This window comes from Cyprinus carpio, chromosome B1 (assembly GCF_018340385.1).
Source record: "Cyprinus carpio isolate SPL01 chromosome B1, ASM1834038v1, whole genome shotgun sequence".
NCBI classification, from domain to species: domain Eukaryota; kingdom Metazoa; phylum Chordata; class Actinopteri; order Cypriniformes; family Cyprinidae; genus Cyprinus; species Cyprinus carpio.
The window spans coordinates 2880121-2907749 of NC_056597.1; the positions used below are offsets into that span (position 1 = coordinate 2880121).

At 35.5% G+C, this 27629-nt stretch overlaps 1 protein-coding gene across 1 annotated transcript in view; it reads right to left on the reverse strand.

Annotated features, from left to right (window-relative positions):
* LOC109092473 (lipopolysaccharide-responsive and beige-like anchor protein) overlaps nucleotides 1–27629 on the reverse strand; it is a 251762-nt gene that overhangs the window by 169961 nt on the left and 54172 nt on the right. The window contains exons 7-21 of the mRNA XM_042716239.1: nucleotides 27375–27494; nucleotides 26157–26303; nucleotides 25615–25812; nucleotides 22530–22663; nucleotides 21604–21712; nucleotides 19352–19504; nucleotides 19059–19227; nucleotides 18218–18297; nucleotides 18063–18125; nucleotides 16484–16581; nucleotides 15601–15693; nucleotides 14849–14949; nucleotides 14120–14209; nucleotides 11433–11556; nucleotides 11017–11209 (exon numbers count right to left, since the gene is read on the reverse strand). Of these exons, the coding sequence (XP_042572173.1) occupies nucleotides 11017–11209; nucleotides 11433–11556; nucleotides 14120–14209; nucleotides 14849–14949; nucleotides 15601–15693; nucleotides 16484–16581; nucleotides 18063–18125; nucleotides 18218–18297; nucleotides 19059–19227; nucleotides 19352–19504; nucleotides 21604–21712; nucleotides 22530–22663; nucleotides 25615–25812; nucleotides 26157–26303; nucleotides 27375–27494 (1872 nt within the window). The remainder of the gene's footprint in view (nucleotides 1–11016; nucleotides 11210–11432; nucleotides 11557–14119; nucleotides 14210–14848; nucleotides 14950–15600; nucleotides 15694–16483; nucleotides 16582–18062; nucleotides 18126–18217; nucleotides 18298–19058; nucleotides 19228–19351; nucleotides 19505–21603; nucleotides 21713–22529; nucleotides 22664–25614; nucleotides 25813–26156; nucleotides 26304–27374; nucleotides 27495–27629) is intronic.

The window sequence follows — 27629 nt, forward strand, 5'->3', positions numbered from 1 at the left end:
AAAAACGTTTGTTCTTAATGTATAGCCTATGCTGCTTTGTACTTTTTTTAGTTTTAATTGCACGCAGCAACGCTGCAGTCGTTTTGGCAATACAAATGTAAAAATATATTGCGGTAATAAGAAACTGTCTTGAGACATCACGTAGGCCTAATTATTTTTAGTTTCATTATCGGCAATTCCAGCATTACTGACGTGACATTCGCAGTCAAAACCTGAAATATAAATTCTCACAGAATGTATTCATTACCAATATATTGAACCATCTCTTTATGTTTTTCTAAATCCCAAATAGAGTCCAGACATCAGAAAAGTATCCATCTATGAACGTGTTTTATAGGCTTTTTTAGATTTGGGAAATGCATGTGCATTATGGACATGACAAAAAAGACCCGAGTTTTTTGGAGAAAACATTTGGGAGACACAAACCAGAAGCAACAATATCTAAAGAATGGAGAAGAGTTGACCCATTCTCAAAAAAAAATGTTATTTAAAGTTTCGTTTTTGTGTTTCAAAGGATAAATCAATGTTAAGGCATCTCTCCGTTACGGACCGTTCTGAAAGTAGAATTTAAACAAACACGTATAAATACTTTAAAAACTTTAACAGGGATGTCTAGAGGGTATTTAATAGGTCTCCCCCCACGTAAGAGTTTTCTAGTTACTAGTAGTCGTTCATTTAAGTCATTATTCAACTAATCGCAGGTTTATATTAAATTAACACAGTCTAATCCATAATGAGCTTTAGCTAATATATTCTGCGCTCAAGCATACGCATTAAGTTTGCCACAAAGCACAGGCAGAAGTAGCCTAATAATTGTGAAAAAGGAGACATTTTAAATATTTATTAATAAACTAATGTTTTCTTGTCGGCTGCAAGATAAAATTCAAGGTGCTGTCTCTCATCTCCACAGGATGCGCATAATCAGGGAGTATTTGCTTTTTTTTTTAATTGGTACGTTTAAAGTAGACATTTCAAGCTTTCTCTAGATATATTTTTCATGTATGTAAGGCACCCAAGTTTTAAGGTATTTCATTATCAGGAAAAAAATTTAAGTTTTGAGGTTTTTAGTTTTCTGTAGATATATTTTTAGATATAGTAATGAATAAAATGTGAAAATGATATGAATAGTCCGCACAAACACTTGAATATGAATAGTAAAAGAGCACATTTCTTTTAGGTTACAGTATGGGATCCGCATTAAAAATAAATCTTCACAAGTCTACAAACGAGACAGATGCAGTTATAACCTGTAAATTAAAGGCTATTTAAAGTTTTAAAATGATCTGATGCCGCTCCAATTCGTTGATTTTGATTGTTTTAATAAATCTCTTTTACATTAAACAATAAAAATACAAAGCAAATATTGTGCAAATGATTATAAAATTCTATAGACTGCGAATAAGATAGCAGTTTCACATTTTGCATATGCATTACAAAGTTAAATATTTTTTTACATGCAATGATACAAAATAAAACCAAACAAGATTTGTAATGAAGAAAAAATATGTAGACAAATAAGAATAAATGTTGTGCATTGCACTCATCTTCATGCGCGCTGCGCAAATCTTGCACTCTGATATTTTAAGGAATAGAATACACTCCTGCATTTAAATGCAGCTGCAATTTTTTTTTTTTTGAGTTTTACTTAAATTGTATGAAAGCAAGTAAAGAAGGCTCCTTCTAAATTAACTTAAGTTGTCAATTAATGAAGCTCTTTTTTTCATTGTGTGCACTTTGTTGATTATAATGGGATAACTTGAGTTTAAACGTGAGGACATTTTATTAATCCATCCATTCTTTTCAGTTTCAATGATTTAGCTAAATCATGGCCAAGTTTAATTTATGCATTTCATTTATGTTTTAGTTTGGCCTAAACAATGAGAGCGAAATTATTTAGTGCCTCACGTTTTACTAAAATAATGGAAATAATTTATAAAACAGGCAACAATTTTTTAATCAGTGTACAGACAGGTATCTTTTCCCCAAGTAGTTATCTGTCAAAATAAATGACAGGTGACGAATAACAAAGTATGTGTGTGCATTAATCTGTTTTATTTGTTCTAAGAAACGAACATGACTTATTAAGTAGGCTACTAAAATTTCATCTGTGAATATTAAATATTTTAACTACAGTGTTTTTCTTTCATTTTCCTCTGACTGCAGCCGTCAAATGTAACACACCAGCGAGGCAAAGCTGACGGCTTTTTTTGAAAATGTGCTTTGATGCGTTTGTTTGATAACTTGTGGTTAAAGCACCACTCAGCGGTCAAAAGTTGCAAATGCACTTTGCAGACGTGGCGTAAGCGCTCGCGGTGGTAGAAAGAACACTCTGGTTGGCCACCTACTGTATATGGCATTGACATATATATATATATATATATAACATAATTACACATATATAACATAATTAATATATGTATATATGTATATAACACATTATAAATGCCACTAGGGTCAAGACTCAGGAAAACATTTGTTTATGTCATGTGTTTATTCATTGATTCCTGTCAAGTTTTATGTATGAAGTTACACTGTACAATTTTAGCTTTACAATAAACTATTACTGCAAATTATGAGCCCTTATAAAATTATTTACCTTTCAAAGTGATTTATATTTCAATATTATGTATGGAGTTACACTGTACAATTTTTTCTTTGCTTTGCTTGGTTTCTCTTGTCTTGTCTACTTTGAGAGACTCTTTCTGCACTGCTCTCCTAAACTCGAACATGGATTTGATTAATTGGTCTCTCAACGCAATTGACACCATCTTCTCGACGAGGAGCTTGGGTTCGGGGGAACCTGACTGCCCTGCCGGAACGTTCGCAGCTGGCTACACGATGGACGCGTGGGCGAATTGGCGGGTCGTGTGTCTGGCGGCTCTTTCCGTGGAGGACATTGAAGACATCTACCTATTCGGAACCATGATAACAGGTATTCTGCTGATTGGATTAGGCTTTGCCCTGGGTTATCGGAAAATTAAGAAGACGGGAACAGCTGTCCAAAGCCTCACAAGGCTGCCCATCATGATTGAAGTAGTGGGCAGAGCGGTCAGCATTGAGACTGAGACTATTAACTGCAATATGGATAACATCATGAAGAAGCTCACGGCTTTGGAAAGGAAATTGGAGAATTTGGAGACCAAAATGGACAATGAACAATCATAGTGACCGTAAAATGGAATGCGGCTACTAGACCAAACAACTGGTATCATATCTTCTTTCGGCTTTCTCTACCAGCCTTGGCCTTGGCTGGATAACAAATATCTCCCGGGTGAGCACGGCAGCGAGACGCTCTCGCATTCCTCCCCCCTCCCAAAGACACCTGCTGATTGTTGACTCTGTCTAGGACCTGGCCAAGGCTGTCTCCATGGCAACTTGCTGTGACGCTCTATAATCTGCGGACTGAGGCATCTAGAGAGAATCGCAACTCTCCAGGCCTACACATACACTAACTCTTACACATATACAGATATGCATTCACCCCCCCAACCCCCATCCCTCGCCTTCGCCGCTTTGTTCCACCAGTCTGGCGAGCGGGTCTGTGACCAGCGCTGTAATGGCTGCAGGACCGGATGCTGATTGCCTGGGCTGGATCACCTCGATCCCCAACTTCCGTCCCCAGTTGCAAAGTCATGTTTTATGGTGTATTGATTATGTGCTTTTGTGCTGAGGTGTTTTTCCTGTCCTCAAACGGTGCTCCCAAAGGAGCACAGTCTGGGTGTTGGTTTTTTTTCCTCCTCTCTTTCCTAATGTTTTTTTGCTGTTATCTCTTCCCCTGTCTACTGTATTTCGTTGCCTTGTGCCCACATGTGCAATGACAATAAAGTTGAATCTAATCTAATCTAATCTAATCTAATATAAAAAAACAATAATTATTATAATTTTATTAATAATATTAATTATAGTATTTGTTGTTGGATAATATTTAAATATACAAAATATGTGAAAATATGAAAAGAGAGATGGTTACGTGTATTTAGGACTACAATAAGCAGCAGACAGAGACAGTGCATAGCATCTGCAAATACAGAAGTCTGGGCACACCAAAACACACATCAATTTATCAAATGAACACAACAGACAGAAAGTCAAACACACCAGTGGGGAAACGAGAAACAACTTGCAGCTTCCACACCAATGCCGGCATTTGCATTTAGGCAAGAAAGCCTTATTATACGTAATTAATTGGCCGTTATTGTTCTAAATTAGCCTGCTACAAGCCTGGCCATTAATCTTCCATGTGGTCTGATTGGTAATCCATGGCTGTTTGCTCTGAATGGACAGCTCTGAAATGTATTGCTAGTTTTCTTTCTCTCCTGACTCTCTTATTTGGAATAGCAAGACCATTAGTCTGAGCTCAAATCAGCATTTAACATTTAGCTATTAAATCCACACGGTGCATTTTCAGAAAAACATTCACCTCCTTTGTGATTAGATACCATATGAAGGGACGGAGCCTTACAGATATAACAACTCAATTTCGAATAAACGTCCAAAAATATCTGGAAGGCCTGAAAGGCATTTGAGGATTTGTGAAAAAAGAAAGTTAGAGCTCATGTAAACCTCTAAGGGTTTAAAAGCTCCACATGAGGCCCCATATTATCCTGTTAGGTATTATCTTCAAGAATCAGTAAGTATACCATATGCTGTTAAATGTTTAAAAAATCCTCATATGCACACTAAAAGCACCTCATTGTCTGGCAGCTCACTACAATGCGTATCGTACCAATAAAGTATTACGTCATGTGAAAAGCATTAGTTACCTTACCATAACCGGCAAATGGTACACTGTACATGTGAGCCCTTGGTGTGTTGTAGAGATAAAGTTACTCTGGAAAGGGGGTAACTATAGAAATGTGGTTTTGAAATATAGTCTGTATGCCACCGGGTGGGCTATACATCAGTTTCAATCTCATCTTATTTAATTCCGGTCAAAAACTAGATGTGGGGCATGGAAAAACCTACAATTCATCTAAAAGGATATAGTGCAGGTTTCATACCATGACAATGAGCTTTGTATCACCAGGTTGTCTGGTTTCCAAATTATACAACTTAATGCAAATCCATTTTTCAAGAGGCCTTTTAGAAAAATATCAATAATTAATTGCATTACAAAAAACTGCACTTTACCAGCCAAAAATTCAAAATTAACAAATAAAAATAAAGTACAAAATAGATAAATAAGTACATGCATGCATCCCTTATTCAAGACAAGAGTCACCCAGCATCAGACTGATGATCCAGCAGAACTTGCAGCAATCATACTGCAAACTCAGCAACAGACAGGCGCAGCGCTTAAATCACTGATCTTAGATCAGCAGGGATCAGTCGGCCACAGAATCTCACTGTAGGGCTGGTAGGGAGCCCCATTTAGATCAATAGATAGTGAGTAACCGCAAAACAAAGGGGAAATAGGGACCCTGAGAATGCTCTAATTGGATTAGCTAAATGCGATTCCATTCCTGCAAAAATCAATGTGGTCAGTCGACTGAATCCCTTCTTTTCTGTCCAAAATACACTGTTAGTTTTTTTTCCCCCTCCCTTTGATACACTCACAGCTGTCTGCATAAGTGTACAACAAAGGTACGCAAAGAGAAACTTAGGAAAGTTAAACAGAATGACTCTCTAGTTTTTAAGTTTAAAAATCTAAACATAACATTAAAAGCTGCAAAAGTACCTGTGAAGCAAAACTGCATAAAATACTTTGTTTTGAAGAAAAGTGTTGTATTTTGTTTTGATCCACAGACAGATTTTTTTTTTCACCCGCTGGGCTTATTCTTAAAATTAGAAAAAGTGGAACAATACAATAATAATACTAAGCTACTATACAATAATACTAAAATGAAAGGGACTGCCATCTTAGAAATTTCTGTAAGACAGCTAAATATAAAGGTTGGTCATAAAACACTCAGGAAATTCTTAAAACTTTGCTTTTGTGATGGTATGATAAGCTTGCAAAATGACTGTCAAGAATGTGAATGGTTTATCACTGTCAATGTCAATGTTACAGTCAATGTTTGTTTATTTTGCGATGTTTGTGTTAATTTTTTTAATTTTACAAGCAATGTTCCAGTACTGGATCCCATTGTCTTCTAAATCCATAGTATTGCTGTTGTCAAGTACGATAAGCAGCTTCATGACACCACAAAATAGGCTTGACGTTGTTAGATAGGCAGGTCATTCCTTCCAACATCTCCATTAGGCCCAGAATCACACAACTGTCAAAGAAGACAAGCATCTTTGTTTTTAAATCTGTTTCTTGCTGGTTAGCAAGAATTGTTAAGAATGTTAAGAAAGTGCAAGAAAATAAAGATTGAAAAGAAGGTACTGCTTGAGCTGCAGGGTATAAGCAGTCTTCCTATACAACACCATAAAGTCTCTTTACTTTACAGAGGCCAAAAATGGGGAAGGGATATTAATAGTGGCATACAGTTTAGGTCAAGATGATCACACAATTCCCCCTTAAGATATAATACAATTACTAATTTTGATTTTATATATGACCAATATCGCATGAGTAGCAGAGAGATACGGGTGTATATCAGCACATGATTCAGCCAGAGGGACAGTAATCACAGCTGTGCTGATATACAGCCATATCACACGGCTACTCATGTGATACTGCATTTATACAACAGTTCAACGCATGAGTGTGTAAAGACATAAAAAACAACAACGGAATGTCTTTAAAAACCGCTTTTGTGTGGAACTACTTCCTTCCGCCATAGATTCAAATCTCAGTTTGACAGTTTACAGCTGAGCCCAAGGATCGTTGCTAATTTGAAAAAGTCAGTTTAGAACCATCAGGAACACACACAGGATTTCCTAATAATTAACACTACTATTAAACACTATTATTATTTACATAAAATATTATTTATTGAATCATAATATATAACAAACAACTACAGCTATCATAAAAATTGTTATTCAGTCAATCATGAGTGAAACGGTAATAGAATGTAAAGTAAATTAAGTAAATTTTAAAATAGTCATTGTGTTTATTAATAAATCAGATTTTCGCCCAACTCTTAACACCAAAACAGTACTATTTATACCATTATTGTAGATTTGGGCATCCACCGTGACACTTGCTGTGAGAAATACTGCAACCGTAGTGATACTATATGTATTTACTAGAATACTGCACCACTGGAAAAGGCTCTCAGCCAATATGATGCTGAAATAATGTGCTCTAAATAAATGTTCTTATAAACGCTTATATGTTAATTCATGACTTTGCTTCAGAACACTTTCTCCTTCCCTTGGAGAACACAAAAGCATAGTGTGATGCCCCAGAGGAGATAACAGAACTCTCAATAGAGCATTCCAGAAGGAAACTAAAGGCTCCAGAAGAGCAGCCACTTGTACAGGACCATTACAACATCTCCTTCACCCATTAAGATGTTCTTTACAGTGGAACAGAAGAGTGCTGACTAGGAAAGCATAGAGGGCTTTCACAAGGTGATCACTTTCAGCAGAAAACTGTCCCTACAGTAACTGTGTGGAGCCAGTCTCATTTATGTGCAGTGCTGGGACAGGGGCACCTTGGGTAAGCTGTGATGTCAGCAGGCCCATCTGCAGGAACATCTGCCTGCCTACAGTGGGCTGGCTGGAAAGGAGACTTTGTCTGTTTTGAAACACACATGCCCAGTAAAACACAAGCAAGCAACAATCAGACAACAGCACACTTGCTAAAATCTTTGTGTTAAGAGTATTTTATTATGTAATGAAAATGAACCGTAGTAACAGAATGTATTCAATATAAAATTATATGTTTAAGAAATATTTCATGTTTATGTTATAATAATATATTTAAGAAATATTCTGACAGACAGCACTCCACAGCAAAGTGGAAAAACAAACGAACAGGTGAGGAGGAAAAAAAAGCTTTGCATGCTTGTCTAAATGTATGTATGTCTGCCCAAGAGCATGTATTTATTTACCAGGGGGTTCCCAAAAGGCTGGTTGAATTTATGAGGACTTGTCCTAATGATTGCCAAGGCCATTTGAGATGAATATTAAATGTGTTCAAACATGGGGATCTGGAGACCTTGTATACTACAACCTAAAAAACACACATACCATTCACATATACTGTGCATCACTAAGATTCCATACACAATGTCTCTCTCTCTCTCTCCCCCACACTCACACACACACAAAGTCAGCCCCTGCAGCTGAAAGGGAGAGCTACAGTGACAAACAGCTCTCCTACTCCAGAGTTGGCAGGAAATCTATCACGCTGGACAATAAAATTGCAATTGAGTTTCTTTAGCTTTTTTTCCCTCAGCAGATGCATGTATCTCTCTAGCTCTGCGCTGCTGCACCTTTTCAGTTCAAACACACAACCCCCTTTTCTGTTTTTAGATCAGAGCAGAGACGCTGTAAACAGAACAGGACCTTACCTGCATTAATCTTGTGCAATTATAGCGCAAAAAAGCAATTACAGGCTTGACCCATAGGAAGGGGAATGATCAATTTGTGTGCACTTGCTCAGCAGTGAGCTACTTAAGGAATGCAAGCACACTCAAATATAACATGTCTGCATGAAAAAAGAATGAAAGCAAAGCATGCTGCAATACTTTATCGCTGCTCAATCCACCAACAGATTAGGTTTTATTTTACTGTGTATAATGTAATTTGACAATTAACTTTGGGGTGTGACTGAAAAATGTATGTCGTTTACTATTAGTATCTATCATCGATATAATTTTTATCTTAAATGCATTTTAGCATGCTTCTGAACTAAGTTATTTAGCACAATTTACCCCCCCCCCCCCCCAACCCCCCTGAATTAATCCCTTTCGCTGGTATTATTCTCATTTGTAAATCATTATGGATGAAACGGCTGAAAATGAATAAACATAAATGTTAATGAACCAATTTGTTTCATTTTTAGAGTTTCTCATATGAAATGAATAAACTACAAATACATCAGAGTTGTAATATGCAAAATATATTACCAAAATATTTGAACCATTTAAGACTATTTACAATGCAACCCATTTGCACAATACACATTCTTTATGAAATACAGTATAATTGAAAATATAAACCACCCTAAATAATAATGTTTTTGTTTTGAGTGTGTGTGTGTGTGTGTGTGCTTCTTTGTCATCTTTAAAGGTGAAGCGTGGAATTTGTATTTAAAAAAAAAAACTCAATTATGAGAATATGCAGAGTCAACTGACATTAAACCACTGATAGCGGATGTCCCAAACTTTTTTACTATGAAGGGTCAAAATTCAAACTTGATTTTTGGTCACAGACTGAAAGTAATTGTTCATAATATCCTTATATCATAAAATCAATAATAACTATATTCCAAAAAGTTTTTTTTAATCAAATTCACTTGCATTCTCTATATTCTCAATGTAAAAATAAATAAATAAAAAATTAAAAAGAGTTGAATTAGAAATGAACACTGATCATCTAATGCTCCAGTGGCATGTTCCCCCCCCCTTTGGGAAATGACATGGCCAGGCCAAATAAAAGGTCGTCACAAACCTATTTTGACCCATGGGCCCTGGTTTGGGCATTCCTGTGTTACAGTTAATTTACTATTTTTTTGTACAATTTACATTTATTTTTCTAAAAAAATTCCCCCAATCACTGTGGCTCTGTGGTGCTATCGAGACATTTCAAGATGTTTATTTGAGAATCCTGACCACTCTGACATACAGTAGCAACACCGGCCTAGTCAGTGGCATAAGTCCGTGGAAGCTGTTTGTCCAGCCAATGGGAGATGAGAAGTGTTTGGGAAACCCGTCATTATTTTTGCAATTCCCTTTGGTGACAGTAGTACCACAGAAATAACAAACTTAAGTAAATCTGAGTCTGTAACAAGACTGCATATGCTGACGAATAAGCACACTGAGCACTACACACCTCACTGCATAGCACAGCTGCACCCCCAAGTGGCCAGTGACAAGAACTCAAGCAGAGCGAAGCAATGGTGCAATGCCAGCAGCTGGTGCCCAAAGCCACAGTCTGACACCAAATGACTTCACTACGCTTGGAACCATGTCCATATTACAATATCAACAGAGCATCTTAAAATAGACATTTCTGAAGCTAGAAAGCTCAGAAAACTGAGAGTTCTCAAATACATTAAAGAAGCAATTCAATCTGTAAATAAAAGTATGAACAGAGGGTTTGGCAGTGGAAGAATTCAGATTCTAATCTCAGAAGTCTAGTTGATTATGAAGCATATTAACAGTCAGGTTTCTGCAGTGAGAAGCCAGTGGATTACTCCTGATGCAGAGAGCCTGAGCACAGGAGGGGAAAAGGCAATGAGAGAAGGAACCAACTACAGGAGTGCAGTCAGTGCTGAAGAAAGGAAGAGAGACACGGTGGTAGACGTTTCCTGATGGACTTTTCAAAGAGGCAAAGTCCAAAAAATTGTACACAACAACCATTTAAAAGTTTGAGGAGAGCAAGCTTTTTTAATTAATTTTTTTAAATTAAATTAATACTATTATTCCTATTTCTATTCTACTCTTCACTGAATCCTGAAAAAAGCTATTAAGAGTTTCACAAAAAATATTAAGCAGTATAACTGTTTTCAACACTGATACTAATAAGAAATGTTACTTTAACAACAAATAAGCAACCAAATATTAAAATGATTTCTTAAGGCTTATGTGACACTTAAGACGGGTGGTTGCTGAAAATTCAGCTTCGTCATCAAAAGAAAAAATAACATTTTAAAATATATTTATAAAGAAAACTCAAATTGTAATAAAACTTCACAATATTACTACATTTACTGTACTTTTGATTAAGTGAATGCCACCGGTAGTGTATGTTCATTTGTTACTATTAGCCGTTGTTCGGTCCCATTAATAATAATAAAAAGAATAATACAAATAATAACGTGGGCATAAATCATTTCCTGTGATCTATGAAAGAGCACCAAGTTTTGTGAATTCAAATAGGCATTCATGACTGTAAGTCACATACGTTTAATACATCCTTCCATGCGTTGTTTTGTGTGTGCGTTTGGGTCCTAACCTTGGAATGCGTAATGGAGAGTGTGTCCACCCACACACGCCAGCCACCCCACTCATACTTAATGGCGTGATAAAGAAGGATGCGAAAGATGGCATACACCATCTCTGTGATCTTCTGCTCCTCGCTGTTCTTGGGGTTTATGAAGCACAAAGACAGCATCCACTCCTGCCACACCGAGCACTGCAAAAGACTCCTACAGAAAAAAACAAGTTGATAAAAAACCTGTACTCATTTCAGAGAAAATAGATGAATATGTAATCACCATAATTAGATGTATTTAAAAACAGATACAAGATATCTAAGTAAAAGAGTGTGTGTGTGTGTGTGTGTGTGTGTGTGTGTGTGTGTGTGTGTGTGTGTGTGTGTGTGTGTGTGTGTGTGTGTGTGTGTGTGTGTGTGTGTGTGTGTGTCCTCACCTGCGGTTCTCTCGGCTGTTGTTGAAGAGTTTGATCATATCTGAGAGGAAGATACGCCGTACTTCCATGCTTTCTGCTCCTGGAGAAGCGCTCTTTAATACAGCAGCTATCACTTTTAGGATCTCTGATGAGAAAACATATCTGCCTTTAATGCCCATGAAGCAACAATACTGTTTCACATTGTATCTGAATGCCTAGTTTTTAAAAAGCATATGAACCATTAAAAGGACAGTCGTCACTTAAGTTTTTGTTTTTACACAATATAGTTTTGCATACAGATTTTGTTGACTGCCTTTTTTTACTTAGTTATCAAATACACTGCACAATTTTGTAAAATGTACATGGACAAACATACCAAACATTTCAAAGGTTTGGGGTCAGTATCTTTTTTCAGGAAGAATGCATAAAATTTAAAAGTTACAGTAAATACATTTATAATGTAACAAAAAAGTGTTCAAATAAACTTTAAGAAATGAACTTTGTTAAAGAATTCCCCCCAAAAATGTATAATGATTTTCACAAAAATATTAAGTATTTCAATACTGATAAAAAAAATACAATTAAAAATAAATAGCATATCTGAATGATTTCTGAAAGTTGGTCACAGTGAAAACTTGAGTAATGGATGCTGAAAATTCACCTATGTCATTAGAAAAAAAAAATAATATCTAATAAAATAAAATAAAAGTTATTTTAATTTGTAATAATATTTCACAATTTACTGTATTTTTCATAAAATAAATGAAACCTTGGTGAACATAAGAGACAAAAAAAAATAATTCTTACCGACCAATTTTTTTTAATTGGCAGTGTCAATGTAAATATGAATATATACATTTGAAGTGGATCAAAACCTTTCATCAAAGTTGTCCTAAAACCAAAATGCATTCTTATCTTAGGACAACTTTGATTAACTTTTTTGATCCACTCCAAATGTTCATATATAATTTTTATAAAAATGGATACATGTTAATTGCTGCCCCAACACTCTACATTTAGTGAGGAAATAACCTGCATATTTTGTGGAGGGAGTAAAAGTATACTTTACATCATAAGGTCGGTATAGTCTAAACTCTGCAGCTAAAGTCGTGGCTTCCTGGAACAGAGCGTTAGCTTAAACTGGAAAGATTGGTTGTTTAGATGAATTATCTAGACAATGTCAGCATGCATTAAGTTGAGAAGAGCAGCTCAAATTTCAGCCGTCACAGGGAGTTTAGAGCACGACAGCATCTGTAACCAATGCTCTCACTCGTTCCAGCAGAATTGTGTTGTTTCTACGCCTTACTCACTCAAATTAGAGTCACTGAACCTTACCAGTAGAAAATTACCTTTGCATGTATCTCCGCACTTTTCTGGGTTTTTCACTCTCCAATCACCATTTGGTCCTGGTTTGTGCCGGAGTTTAATTTAAAAGAAACTTTTGCTTCCTCAGTTTGTTTGATTGAGTCTGACATGGCTAAAGACTGCAATCAGAGCCATTTAGAGGCTTCAACACAGATCAAATCAAGGAGACACAGAAGAAAGCTGAAACTCTGCTGTGCTCACTCTCTGATCATATATGAGATGGCCTTGAATCAGACTCTGTTGGTCTACCATCTCCATCTGGGCGCTCTAGAACCGACCCAGGATCTGTGATTCACTGTCGTCCCTCTGACTGGCAAGTGGTTTGTGTACATGGTCACATCTCCATGTAAATACAGCTCTAATCAGCTGCCTGCAGTACCTCAGAATTAAGCTTCATTAGGGAGAGATCCGATATGGATCAGTATACGATATTAGTTTCACTCTTTACATTAAAACCAGAGCATCTGATTGCTGCCAAATCCTGTACTGAATTTAAAGGAGACACATGTAAAATTGAGCATAAACCGAGGCTGGAAATAAAGGCATCTCATTATAAGAGAGAATTCAACCATCTAGCTGGTTGCGAATGAAAGCACTGCAGTGAAAAATCTCAGTGCTACAGAGGGAAGTTAATTACTTTTTAATGTGTTTATCATCTGAGTAATCGTGACTATCAAACGAGCTTCATTTGTCTGAGGTAACCGTATACTTCACCTTTAGACGCAGGAAAATACTGGTGGCTGTTTGATGTGCACCGCATCAGGAACAGAAATATGAAATGAGACTCACTTAACACTATTATTGTAAATCATGAGTAAAAATAAGCAGAGTTAAGCCACTTTACAATAGGAGGCAGACTCAGCTTGTGATCTTGCCGTCTCTCGTGTAAGGACATTTTTTCATACATACAAGAGACGGTTTAGAACACACCGGCGTAATGTTGACCGCTACTATATCTCTGAATGAGGTGATGAGTGTAAATATTGTATTCTGTGCTGTAAACTAAATAACTTTATTTATATATATTTCTTCATAACTTAATTTATAATTTGCGATTTCTCTGAGAAATGCAGGTAAACTAAAAAAAAAAAAAAAAAAAAGTGTTTTAACCAAAAAATTTGAAATACATAACCAAAAAGAAAGTTATACAAAAAAATTGTTCCTTTAATAAAAACGGTCAGTTGTATTTCAATAAAAAAGTGATCAAGTTAAAAATAGTTTTATTAGTTATAAAAAAAAATATTTATTGAATCTATTAAACATATATTAAATAAAGTTTGGACATGCACATTTAATTACTGGTGTTAAAGGCGAAGAGATTGTCTGTGTGTCGTATAACTTACGTGGGTTTTGAATCTTCACCGTGGAGTCGGGGTCTGGGTGCTGTTTGTGAATGACCTGAGTACAGATCTGCTCCGTAAGAATCTGGAGAAAATTACAAGTAAGCTCTGGTTCTTCACTGATATACAGTTAAGCACCAAAATCCAGATTAGGGATGAGAAGGAGTACCCGGTTTCATAAAAATAACAACATTGATATATAACAACAGATCCAAAACAATCATTATCCAACTGACAAAAACATTTTTAAATCATGATTTCAGCATAATTTTGGGCAACAGATTTCAAAATACAAAATTAAAACAACTCATAAAGATAAAAAAATAAATAAAAATGAGAGAAAGTAAATGAAAACACGCTTCAATAATTGAATATTTGAATTCAAAATAGTAGCCCAGTTAAAATTATCTGTGAAGAATCTTCACTAAACTACCTAAAGTACAGATAACAGAAAAATTATTTTTAAATTAAGTTAATTTAAAAATGAAAAAAAAAAAAAACAGAGGCTTTTGCCACTTTTTATTGATAGATACCACAAAAAAGAGTGGAAAATCAGATCAACACAAAGCAGGCTAGATTTGATACCACAAATGTGAGTGGAATGTCATTTTTGCATAAAGAATGCTAGTTTTGAAATGTAACATTTTGGTGACATTCACATAATATTATAGTCAAAAACAGTGCTATAAGCAGACATTTAAAAAATAAAATGTATGATAATGTCATTGTATGGCACGTTGTATGTAGTGACTGTGAACTGGTTTGAGTGGAGCATCAATCGTTCAGTGAGCAGAGAGAACAGGCCGTGAGCCAGCATGACCTCTGACTTTACCCTAAAAAGCATGGCATCCAAAACATCAGCACCAAACCCACACTGTGATCTACTTCAAATAAAGCCAGAACCCCAACAGGGCATAACTGCAGCCCAAAGCGTCTGAAAAATATCTTCGCAGTCACGGAATGAAGCTGCATCTATTTTAAAAACACTTGGCGGTCAGATTCCTTCTGGGGGAAATTCACATGAAGCAAATGGGATTACAAATGAAAGTGAGCTTTATCTATCAAACACCACAGACACTGCTTTTGGAAAAATGCTCACACACGACTACAGTCTTTGACTATGTTAGCGCATAAATATTTCCATGCTGCATGAATTAATAGTGGAGGGAGGGTAATTTGTTATCAAAATAACCCAGCTGAATTCACTCTGGGAAAAGACCAAGTCACTTATTTTAAATCGTTCATTTAAAGAAAAAGAAAAAAATCAGCCTTCAACTCATTTGATGGTATGCTGGAGCACATTTCTGCTAAATATTTATAGCTAGACCATACACTACTGAAACATTTTGTAAAATAAACAGTCGGATTGAATCATGTACAGTATAGGAATCACATATTAACACAAGGTTAACATGTTATTGTTACTAATATGATTAACAGTATTATTATAAGCCCTTATTTCAAATAATAAAGAAATAACTCACTTTGGTGACAAATATTTGAGAAAGTAGCCCAAGACTTTGAGTGCCTGCACACGAATCCCTTCACTCTTGGATGCGAGCAGCTTAAAGATGACCCTGTTATTCACCAAAGAGAAAAAAACGTAACAACAGATGGAAAAAAAAATATACAAAATAAATGTAGAAGGAACATTTAAAAAAATAAAGTACATTAAAAAAAATGCACATAAAAAAAGTTTTTAACAAACAAATGTGTGACCATATTTATTAGATATTTAAAACAAATGTACAATTAGGTAAAGCTTAAATATGGTGTTGAATTTGGGTTTTCAATCACAGTGTTTCCTTCTGACAAAGGAAAATAGCAGCGACGCAGTCTGGTATGTACACAGATCTCACAAGAGCTGACGTGTACACTCAGATGTAACTGAGACTTATTACACTGTCTACATATTAAAATAAATCTGCCTATATCCTTCTGGAGTAGGATTTGATGGAAGTGTGATTTGAATGAGGTTGTCAGATCTAAAATGAAAGTGAGGCCCTCTGTTTTATCATGACGAGCCATCCAGATGCCCCCCCGCTAGTGTGCACATTTAACCCCATGGCTGTCAGTGGAACTAGCATGTCTATAAAGGCTTTGGAAATGTAAATGCGGGCCGTATAAGAGCTCAGTACAGCAGCATAGGTATCAGGTGAACCTATGAAAGTGTTTTTATAGGTTTTGTTAAGCAGGACTCAGATGACTCTGCTATGAATGAGGTATTGTGGCCTCGCATTATTCCACAGTGATTAATTCTAAATCATTTGTCAGAATTTTTTTCCCCCAGGTTTATTTATAGCTTTTAATATAGATGTGGGTTGAAGAATATAATGCCTGGTTGTAAGGGGCAACAACAGCTCTCACCGTATTCCATTTCGCTGATCGAAGGCTTGAACCATTGATCCAGGGTGCTCAGACATCAGTGCCACCAGAAGCTGGAGAACATCCATCAGATTATCATCCTGTTTAAAAAAAAAAAAATTATCAAATAAAATACGTAAAATAAATAAGCATATATCAGAGTCAGGTGTCATTCAAGACAGCATTGCAAAAACTGTTCTAGTATTTAAACTTCATCGTGATTATAGCAGTAGAGTTAAGTAGGGGGTCTTACATTATAATCTGTGTCTGCATTAACCTAACATTAGAATTAATCCACTGCATATAGATATGCTTCTATGACAGGAAATTATTAGTGAGTAAACGGCACTTTCAAAAAGAATAAAAATTGGTGCCCCGTTGTGTTTTTAAAAACGTTAGAAGGACAATATTCTATATATATAGAAAGACAGAGAGAGAGAGAGAGAGAGAGAGAGAGAGGCAGTGCTGCCCACTATCACCGACCCTCTTCAATATCTGCATGAATGAATTTGCATTAAAGCCCTAAAAATATCACCGACCCTCTTTGATTTATGTGTTAATGAATTTGCAAAAACAAACTAACATGACTAACAACAGTCAGCATTAGGACACTGAAATATTAATACACAAAATTCTGCCCAACCAAATTATACAAACACAAAAAGAAAACTATCTAACCTACTGGAATGAAACAAAAGAAAAACAAAGTAAACTTGAATGTTATTTGGCCCTAAATAGAGATTACACCTGCAGAATATCTGAGACGAAGAAGACAAATGACGAGGTCCAGACTGAGCAATCATACTCTAACTATAGAGACGGGTAGATATCGACAGCGCTGTCTGCCCAAAGAGAGCCCATACTGTAAACATGGAGAAGTGAAGACAGAGCAACACTTCCTCACCAGCTGCCCTAACTATCAAGACAATAGAAAGAATTTTGATCCAAAATTTGAAGTACTTTGCCCTGACTTCAAAATGTTAAACAAGAAAACACAACTTCAATATGTATTAGGTGAAAAACAAAATTGTATCTTACTAGCAGCAAGATACATTGATGCCTGTCACAAAAAGAGGGAGGAGTCAACAAATCAGTGACGCGCCACAAACACACACACCACAAAATGTTTTAATTGTTCATAGAATTCTAGAATTCATAGAATTTATTTGTTCTATTTTATTTAATTATATAAACATGCATGTATTTATTTATTCATCCGTTTAATTATTATTATTTTTTATACAAATCTGTTCTAGATTCAATGTAAACACTATGCTTTTGCAATACATTGTAACAATTGTCATGCCAATAAAGCACATATTGAATTGAAAAAATTGAATTGAGAGAGAGAGAGAGAGAGAGAGAGAGCGTTTGCTGGAAGTAGCATGATGGTAAACTACCATTTTTTTAACGAGAGAAAGCTGTGGGAACCAAGCGCCATCTGGTGGCAGTTACACCACAGACTATACAGTTTAACAAAAACATGAAAAATTGATAATCTGCCTTGATTTACAGTAAAATGCTACTGGTATAGTAGATGCATTAAAAAATGTTTGAAATTAAAGAAGGTGCATTAAGATACCTCGTGCATTGTGAGCAGGTAGTTCAGAATACTCTGCAGTTCGTCTTCCTTCACGCCGTGATCCTACATTTACAAAACACACAGGAATTACCTGGACTGCACTTATGGATTTGTTTTATTTAAATTGTATGTATGTTATGGCCACTATAGTGTACCTTCATGATAAGTTGCTTGACAAACAGCAGCAGGAATGCTCGGAGAGAGTGAATCTCCTTTTGATTGGGTCTTGGCCCATCTGATGCAGGATATCATGAAACAAAGAGTCATGTAAATAATATTCCATGGGCCTAAATTATGATAACACTAATCCATTTTCATTATGCTTTTTGTTTGTTTTGTTTTTGTTTGATTTGTTTTTTTGCTCTGTGCCTTAAAGAAAAGTTAGACTGTAATTTACAACTTTGATCCTTTATGACTTATGAGCAAAATAAAGAGAATATTTCACTCAGTGTAATCTTAATTTCATGTAATGAGATTTGAATGAGACAAGCAAGAAAGCAGTCTACTTTGGAAATTAGACACAAAACACATTGAAAGATAAATTGCTCAGTCATCATGGAATGGGATGCTTTCCCACAGCATCTTCAGCGCAAACCTGCAGTGCCCTTTTTCTCTAGAAAGACTATTTTCAAGACAGGATATTTACAATGACAGTATGTTTTATAACCAATATAAGGAAAGATAATGAATAATATTTAATGATTATTAAAAAGAATGAAATATTAAATGCATTACAAATATAAAGTTGCAGCAGGACTTTAGCCCTTCAAATTATTAGTATTAGTATAAGCTAATGATCTTATAGTAATACTGTATAATTTAATTTACAACTATAGCTTGCACCAAAAATAAACTGCATTAAATGTAAAAAGACTTAGAACCCCAGACTGTAGCCACCACTGTAGCTTCTCATGGACCTTTTTTGACCCTTATACCCTAGTCTCATGACATGTTGAGAAGTTATTTTAGCATTTCTGCAGCATACTGCTCTCTTACCAAGACCCTTGGGCGTGATTCCGCTGCGGTCCAGTGGGTTTACAACCCAGTAGAAATATTTGAGTGTGTGCATGATCTGCAGTACAGTTCCAACTCTGCGGATGGCGTTGTAGATGGTGACGGTGCTGATGAATTCCGTGGCCAGGTAGGTGTAGAGAACCAGCTGTACCTGTTGAGGGCAGCAAATCGGTTTTAACCACCAATAAAAAGTCAAATATGAGAGAACAAAGAATTGGTAAACTATAAAGTTAGCATGATGCAGCAGCGTCAGTTTGTGTAAATGTGTAAGATACCTTAGCTGGGGCATGAATCCAGATGGTAGGGTTGAAGAGGATGTGGTCACACAGCTGTTTCAAGAGCAAAACTCCAGTAGGAAGGTTGCTGAGATAACGGGCGAAGGCAAGGACAATGTCCAGCACAGGTCGTGTCACATGTACTTTGGAAGACTGAGAAGAAAATACAAACATGAAATGAAAAACAATAAAACTAGGTTAATAAACAACAAAAAATAAAAAACTAATAATCAAAAAATGTGAAAGACAGAAATATAATTTGCTGATTTTTTGAAGCTGTCAGGTTGTGCAAGCTGTTGTAGCTGTGTTTATAATGTTCCTTAAAACACCTGGGCTGATAGCCAACGTGCAGATGACTCACTGCCAAACAATCACAAGAGAATCCTTTTACTTTTTAGACTTAAAGATACAGCATAGGACAATTACTGGATATTCTGGATATTAACCAAACAGTTAAAAGGCTCAATTGAACTTCTCTGTTGTTCAGTAGGGCTGTGCCGGTAAGCACAATTTTCGACAAAAACATTTTTGTGCGAAGGTTGCTGTTTTGGGTGTATATAGGTTTCATTTTATTTACTGCTATTTTACATTACTTTGTAATATAGTAATAAAATGTGACTTCTAGTTTTTTGTTCTCACAGCAATGCAATTCTGACCTGCTGTGACATTCAGATGCATCTTATTTTCTAAAATTACAGTACACAAGTTTTTAAATCTTAATTTTACTAGTTTGGTCTCTTGTGACTGAAATTTCTTTCTTAAGAGAGCCAAAACAGTAGCAATATTACAACAATAAAAAAAAAATTACACATGGGGCAATATAAACAATTTCACTGAAAAAATAAAACATACTGTATGCCAAGAACAATGAACAAATGAATTAGTGTTTCATACATTAAGATGTACCAATGGAAAGACCAACGTGTTTTTGGAGAGGGACAATCAACCTTTGCATGAATCTCTTAATTCAGTTATAAATCTTAACACTCCATTATAACTATCTGTAACAAAGAGGCACTAGCATTCCTGTATAAAATATCACCACGGATTATTGCTGTTTGTTAAGTAGAGGCATTTATTTTTGCAACAAAAGAAAAAAGGGGGGGAAATGTAGGGGAAAAATAAAATGTGACTTACTAAAATTAAATATTTACCTGCAGTTTAAATATTGAATAAATCATTTTAGACTTTGTTACCGTTTTTTGATTTTCACTGGATTTAGAACTAATTTAAAATTTCAATGTTGAGTTTCTATAGTAACAAAAGCAGCTTAATCATGTCAAAAGCTTCTAACATTTGCACAATTTAGGGCCTTCAGATACAGACTTGCATATATATTCTTTTTTTTTTTTTTTTTATTATTATTAATATTATTTAAGATTACCGTGGTCATTGAGTGTAACGATTTGATGTGACAACCTGAGGCCACATGAGACCTAAAGTGTCAAGAACGTTTTACTGTTGGTTAAGGTATGAGTAACAAATTACAAGACAAGCAAGAAAGTGAATGTGCACAGAGAAAAGGGGAGAAAAAGGCTTTTAAAACAAAAAGAAACAGGAGGTCTAAAGGTAAAGGACAAGGTTTGAGTATTTAAAGTGTTTTTCTTGGTTATAACACAGATGATCATGTGACATCCAGTTACTGCTGCGATACTAAGTATTTTTAATAGGGCTGCACGATTAATCGCATGCATTTGTCATGCGTGTCTCATCAGTAAAGCCGGTTCCGTGATTAGCGGTAAATATCCGTCACCTGTTTTCAAATGCACCGGGAGTTCATACACAGAGCCGTAGTTCACTGACAAGCTACGCAATATCGTGTTCATAATCGAATGCGATTCATCTCAATTATGAACAGAATATTGCGTAGCTTGTCAGTGAACTACGGCTCTGTGTATGAACTCCCGGTGCATTTGAAAACAGGTGACAGACATTTACCGCTAATCACGGAACCGGCTTTACTGATGAGACACGCATGACAAATGCATGCGATTAATCGTGCAGCCCTAATTCTTAAGCATTCCACTTTTTTCTATTTCTGTGTTACCCAGCAACTTCTGCAGGCATATGCTAGTATGTTTTAATAGGACCCCCTTCTATTAATTTTAAGAGTATAAGCTTACTTTGAACATTTAGGAAGACAGTTTTCTCCTTTTTTCTTATGTTACAGCATTAGCAGGATTTAAACTGCCTTTGGATGCACATGTTCAACATACTTAATGCATAAAGTTATATTCGTGTTTGGCCCTTACCTTCTCCAGTGCGTAACCGATGACAAGAAAGCCCTTGCAGGCCAGCACCTGCTCTTGCATAGCTACAGAGCCCTTCAACAGCTCCATCACAAATGACAGTAGTGTGCAACTGAGAAAAAAAAAAACATGCAACAGGTGAGCTTCAGCAGAGAAAGACTGAGCAGAACTAACAACAAAATGCTAAATAACAAATAGACCTGATCTAGTTCAAGTAAGACAGTGACCAGAGGCTGTCAAAATCCAAACAAATTAAAATGTCCATAAAACAAGTCTTGATGAACAGGCTCAAAAGTTGATAATGTGTAATAAATTCTGTAATGTAAAAAAAAAAAAAAAACTTTTTTGTAATGTCTATTCAATGCTTTTCTCATCTAACACAATAATGGCTTTAAATTATTTGTTTGGCGAGTAATCTCTTATCTCTTAGTAATCCCTTTTATTTCACAGGTCAAATAAGATAAAGAATCATATTTATTATTATAAATAGCTGCTCCAAAGTGAAGTCAATACAACTGATCACACTGGTCATTATGATAATGGGAAAGAAAAAAAACTATTAAAATTCTTGACTGAGGTATTTGTACTCCAGGTAACACTCAATTGTTAGTACTACAGCCAATCATGGTTAAATATTTAACTTTGTATAGGCTCCTAGTCAATGGTATGTCCACACAAAATAACAGTGAATGACACTGAGCACTGACCTCTGAAGGACCAAACCCTACAGCCAAAAACAGACTAAACATCTCCTTAAAAAGCTGCTACTGTGAGTCTACTGGGTTTAGTAACTCTAGGACAGACAATATTAACTTAATTTTCAGTTTTTCCTGGCCAGGCTAAAACTGAGAAGAGCTCAATCTTTTTTCCCCACTGAGAATCCCTTTCCTAATTTTCATTCTGCCCCCAGGCAGAGTTGGTGTTCTCACCAGACGGAGGTGTCCAGCTCGTCACCGCTGTGCTGGAGGAAATCCAGCTGTGCAAACAGGGGGAAAAGGACCTGAACTCCTCCAATAGAATGGATGGCACTCTGAACCGAGTGTGTCACCACAGCTTTGACGTCCTGAAACACAGAAAGGCTTGATGTTGGATTTGCTTGGTAATTTTATGTTGTATTATGTCATCATGTTGTGTAACACAGATACCCTCTGGTCAACACAATTCATATTATTGTCATGTTCCTATTGTTCTGCAATAACTACTGAATGAGAAGGTTATTTCCTAAATCTGTGCTCTGTGTGCATGAAGATGGGGAGGTGGGTATAATTAAATGCAGAAAGACAGCTGTGAGGTCCTTCTTAATGTGCCTCTAATCAGACCAGTGCTCTCCCAGATGGCACATCCATAAAACCACTGTCACAGAGAACTAATTCATCTGTTCAGCATGCCACCAGAACTTAAGTTCGCCTTTAAACTGAAGAAAAAAAACAGAGAATTAAGCTAAATTATTGTTCCTATTGGTCATTTTATAGATTATATTCTATTATTCAGGTATGAAGTCATGGGCTTGACAACATCTATTTTTCAGTTGAGATTTGTACTTATCCTGCAAATGTTTTTGTTAACACAATATTAATAATTCAAGTTATAATAACAAATAATAATAATTATAATTTATTGTCAAATTAATTTGAAGTTAATTATTTAAATGAACAACTGTTGTTTGAATATATATTAAAGATTCTTTATCATTTCTTAGGTTTTAATTAAGCAATACATTCATAAACACACTTCTGCTGTGAAACAACTGTGCACTGGGAATAAAATAATATTTAACTTTAAAAACCATTCTGATGTTTTCCAGACTCATTTATGTTATCCTGTTATATAACTTTACCTTGAGACATACTTAAATCAGAAGAAATTCAAATGCATCCAAAATGCATCACACACAACCAAATGTTTATGCTTGCAAGACATTAAAAATAGTGCTGTCAATCAATAAAAAAAACTATATAACTGCACATTGTTTTCTGAAATTGATCGCTATTAATTGCGATTAATCCTACCTAACATTAAAGTTTTAAATATACTTTTATATTACAATGATTACACATTCAGTCTTCAAATTAATGTAGAAACAACATAAAGACAGTATATATTTAATATCCTATTTATTTTCTTATGACTGAAGGCAAGTATCACTGATATATATGCCTTCAGTCATAAGAATATATATATATATATATATATATATATATATATATATATATATATACATACACACACTACTGATGTCTATAGAAAATTATAATTTTTTTCCTAATATTTAACCATTGACTATGGCCATTCAACATTACTGTATACTTGAGAGCTATCAATTTTATAATTTATTAGACTTTAAAAAATAACCTTAATTTAAGTGACCTTGAAACAATCTTCACATAAACCCATTATAATGAATTCCATATTTACATGTGAACTTCAGCAAGAATATACAGAAATTGAATAAAGTTATCAAACACTAAATTCTAAATGAAACATACATGAATCCTTAAAGGTACAAAAGTTACTGATTTCCTGTTTTTTTCTTTTTTTTTCTTCGTTTGTTCTTTGATTAACAGACATCACAGCTTCTGGGTTATTAGGTTATTTGGCTGCTATTACTTTAAGAACTGCCACTGCTGAACATGGCACGGATCTGACACGCATCGTATTTTTGACGACATGACACTGCAGGCTCGTAGTTTCATTCGCGCTTTAATATGAAATGATACAGGCTACAGCGTGCGCCACTGTATTTGTGCATGCAATTCAAGAGCACATGCTATGAGCACAGCTAACAGGACAAGAAGATTAATTTTTGCTGACATATTCTCTGACAACATCTCATCTGACTGTAGTTCAATGATGTTCTACTGAAGCTCCCTCGTCACCTGTACTGTTCCCGCCCTTGTTTGAGTGTGTGTCTTAAAAGTTTCCTGTTTGATGTGGTCATAAAGACATTCTACATCTAAATAAATGCATTTACTATCAAGAAAAAAAGAGACAGAAGTAGCAGTTGTGAGTGGGTTGGCCAACCCTAGCTCTGCCCCTGTGTTAATTGTGGTAAATATTTTTAACGCTGTTAAACTGGAAAAATTAATTGCCTGCATTAACACACTAATTTTGTACAATTTATATGTGCAACATATGTAAACCACAGAGATATTTCTAGTAACTCTTTTCCTGCCAAACACAGAATTTTCCGTTATTCATGAGACAACGCTTCCCTGCCAAACACAAAATTTTCCAGGTTTCTTGTGTTTTCACTGTTATACACTAGGGGGTGCTATTACGAATCTCCTGAGTCTAGAAAGTGGCGATCAAAAAGGCCTGTGCAAGCTTTGGGAGTACTGATGGAAGCCATCTATTGCATCTTTGCTTTGATGATATTACTGAGTATGATCCAAATGTAGTATTTGATAAAAATGCGATTTTCTCAGCTTTTTGCTCAAAATGTTGTTTTTTTTAAACCTACCCACTTTGAAGTGTTGATAAAAAAAACAATGCTTGAAGCTAGAATAAAACACATTTTTTGTTTGAAAGTAGAGGGTCTAATCTTTATTTTGATGTATTGCATGGTCAGATATTCAAACAACAAAATATTCTGGGGGCCATGAAATTTTAGTGAAAATCAGCAAAATGCTGGCGGTGGCTGGCAACTTTTTTCAAAAACGCTGGTGGGGAAAGATTTAACTGGCCCAAAACTCTCTCACACTGGCACAGTCAAAAACTGATATTTAATAAATACATGAATGTTAAAAAGCTTATAGACTCCCTTGATAACACTGTGAACCAGATTAGATTAAGTGCTTTTAGAACTCATGAAGTGCTGGATACAGCACAGGTGTGGGCCGTATTTTGCTGAGCGAGATGAGAAAATGCTCATATTGTTAATTACATTAACGAATGGTGATGAGCTAGTTTCATTCGCCCACAGACAGCAGTCCACCTGGCAGGGCAGGTCTCTTCAGGCAGCTGTGCAGGGATGGTGAACCAGGTGTGATGAAGATACAAAGACGAAGAGCATACCTGCAGCATGAGAGCGTGTGGTGAGTGCACAAAGATGGAGGCGTTGTCCTTGGGGGAGGACTCCAGACACAGCTGAGCATCAGTGGCTCGAGGATTATAGGTGAAGGCGATACTGGCAGACAGCTTTCCATCATACAGCAGCATCTTATGATGCTCTGCAAACAGCAGGTCACTCTCTGCCTTGTGCTTAAAAGTGCCCTGGACCAATCAGAGGGAGAGAGATGCTAAGTACAGCTACACTGAACATTCTCAAGTGTGTGTGAAAAGCATGAAATTAAACCCAATTCATCAGAACATTTAATAAAAACAGATTATCACTTTAGTGTTTTTAACATAAATTCAATAATAAAACAAAGAAAAACTAAAAAATAAGAGGAGTAAAACAGCATTATGTGGCTGCATATATCCTTTATAATCTAATGGACAGAAATGTCTGAACATGTATGTGATTTGACAGCAATACCTCATCAGGTCAGAATTTTGAACAATAACTTTTTTAACATCTGTAATAGACAGCATTTGGGCAGAGAAATCGATCCCACCTTGTATCCAGGCCCCAGCTGATAGATGGCTAATATCTGAGCAGCACTGAGAGCCTCACTGAACAGATACACTGCCCCCATCTGACCACAGAACACACGGTTAGCGTCTGCTGTCTCCGATGAGCCCAGAAAACACTTGTCGAATGTCTGTGAAGAACAGGAGGAAAAAACATTTATTTAGTTCAATTTATTACATTTAGAACAATGTTTGTAAGTGTAGTGCTTGTACACTACTGAAATGTTTTAATGTTTTAGAAATAAGTCTTATGCTCACTAAGGCTGCAATTGTTTAACAATAAAAATACAGTAAAAAAAAAAGTAATAATGTGAAATAAAAATAACAGTTTCCTTTTAAAATGTCATTTATGATGACTTCAGCCATTACTCCAGTCTTCAGTGTCACATGATCCTTCAAAAATCCTTTCTATTATCTATGTTGCTTACAATTTTTTTTGGAAACCATGAAACTTTTTTCAGGATTTGAAATAGAAATCTTTTTTCTTACATAATTAAATGTAATTATAAATGGGTTTACTCTAATTACTCAATTTACTCAATTTAATGCATAATTGCTCAATTAAATTATTAATAAAAGTATTATTTTCTTAAAAAATAGGCTATATCATACTGACCCCATTATAACATTTATATACTTTGTGATATTTACCCACATCACACTTGAGGTACATAGGTCTTCAAACAGCTTATGTGTATATTACTCTACTACATTGATTTTTATTTTAATTTTATTTTTTTATGTTTAAAAAAAGACACTTTTTAATGGGACTCATTTTACACAAATGATAATCTGTCCATGTGTATGTCTCCCCATGCATACAATAAAAGCAATAAACCATATGGGGATCACTTTATTAGTTAATGTGAATCAACTTAAAGAACCAATAATTTGCTGTTACAAAATGCTGCTCTTTAAACGTTCTACACAGACACTGACTAAATCATTCTGACAGCACCCTGAGCAATGCTGTTTCAGTGTAATAATGTCCCACTTTGATTTACAATTTCAAAAGAAAAGTCTACATGTCCAGCAGTTTTATTTCATCCTTTAAAGTTTGTGGGTATTTTGGGGTTTGTAGCTGCTAAAATATTGACAAGCTTTGAACAGAAACACTTCTGGAGAATAAAAGCAGGGCCTCAAGCTTAACTGTTGGTTAAAACTAGAACAATAAGAGATAACAGCCTTTTGAAAGTACTTACATCGCTTGTGTTGACAAACCAGGTGATCTCACCATATGACGCCAACTCTCCATTGACATAGCAGCTGATTTCACTGTTCTTCCAGCGATTATAGATGTGCACTATGGTCACCATATACCACTGTTAATAAATAAATAAAAATAATATTAGCAATTATAAAAAGGCCAGCATGTCGTTATTTATTTCATATCAACATTGCAAAGCTTGAGAGCATTAAAGCAGGGTTTTTTAAACTTCTGGACTCCAAAATATGAC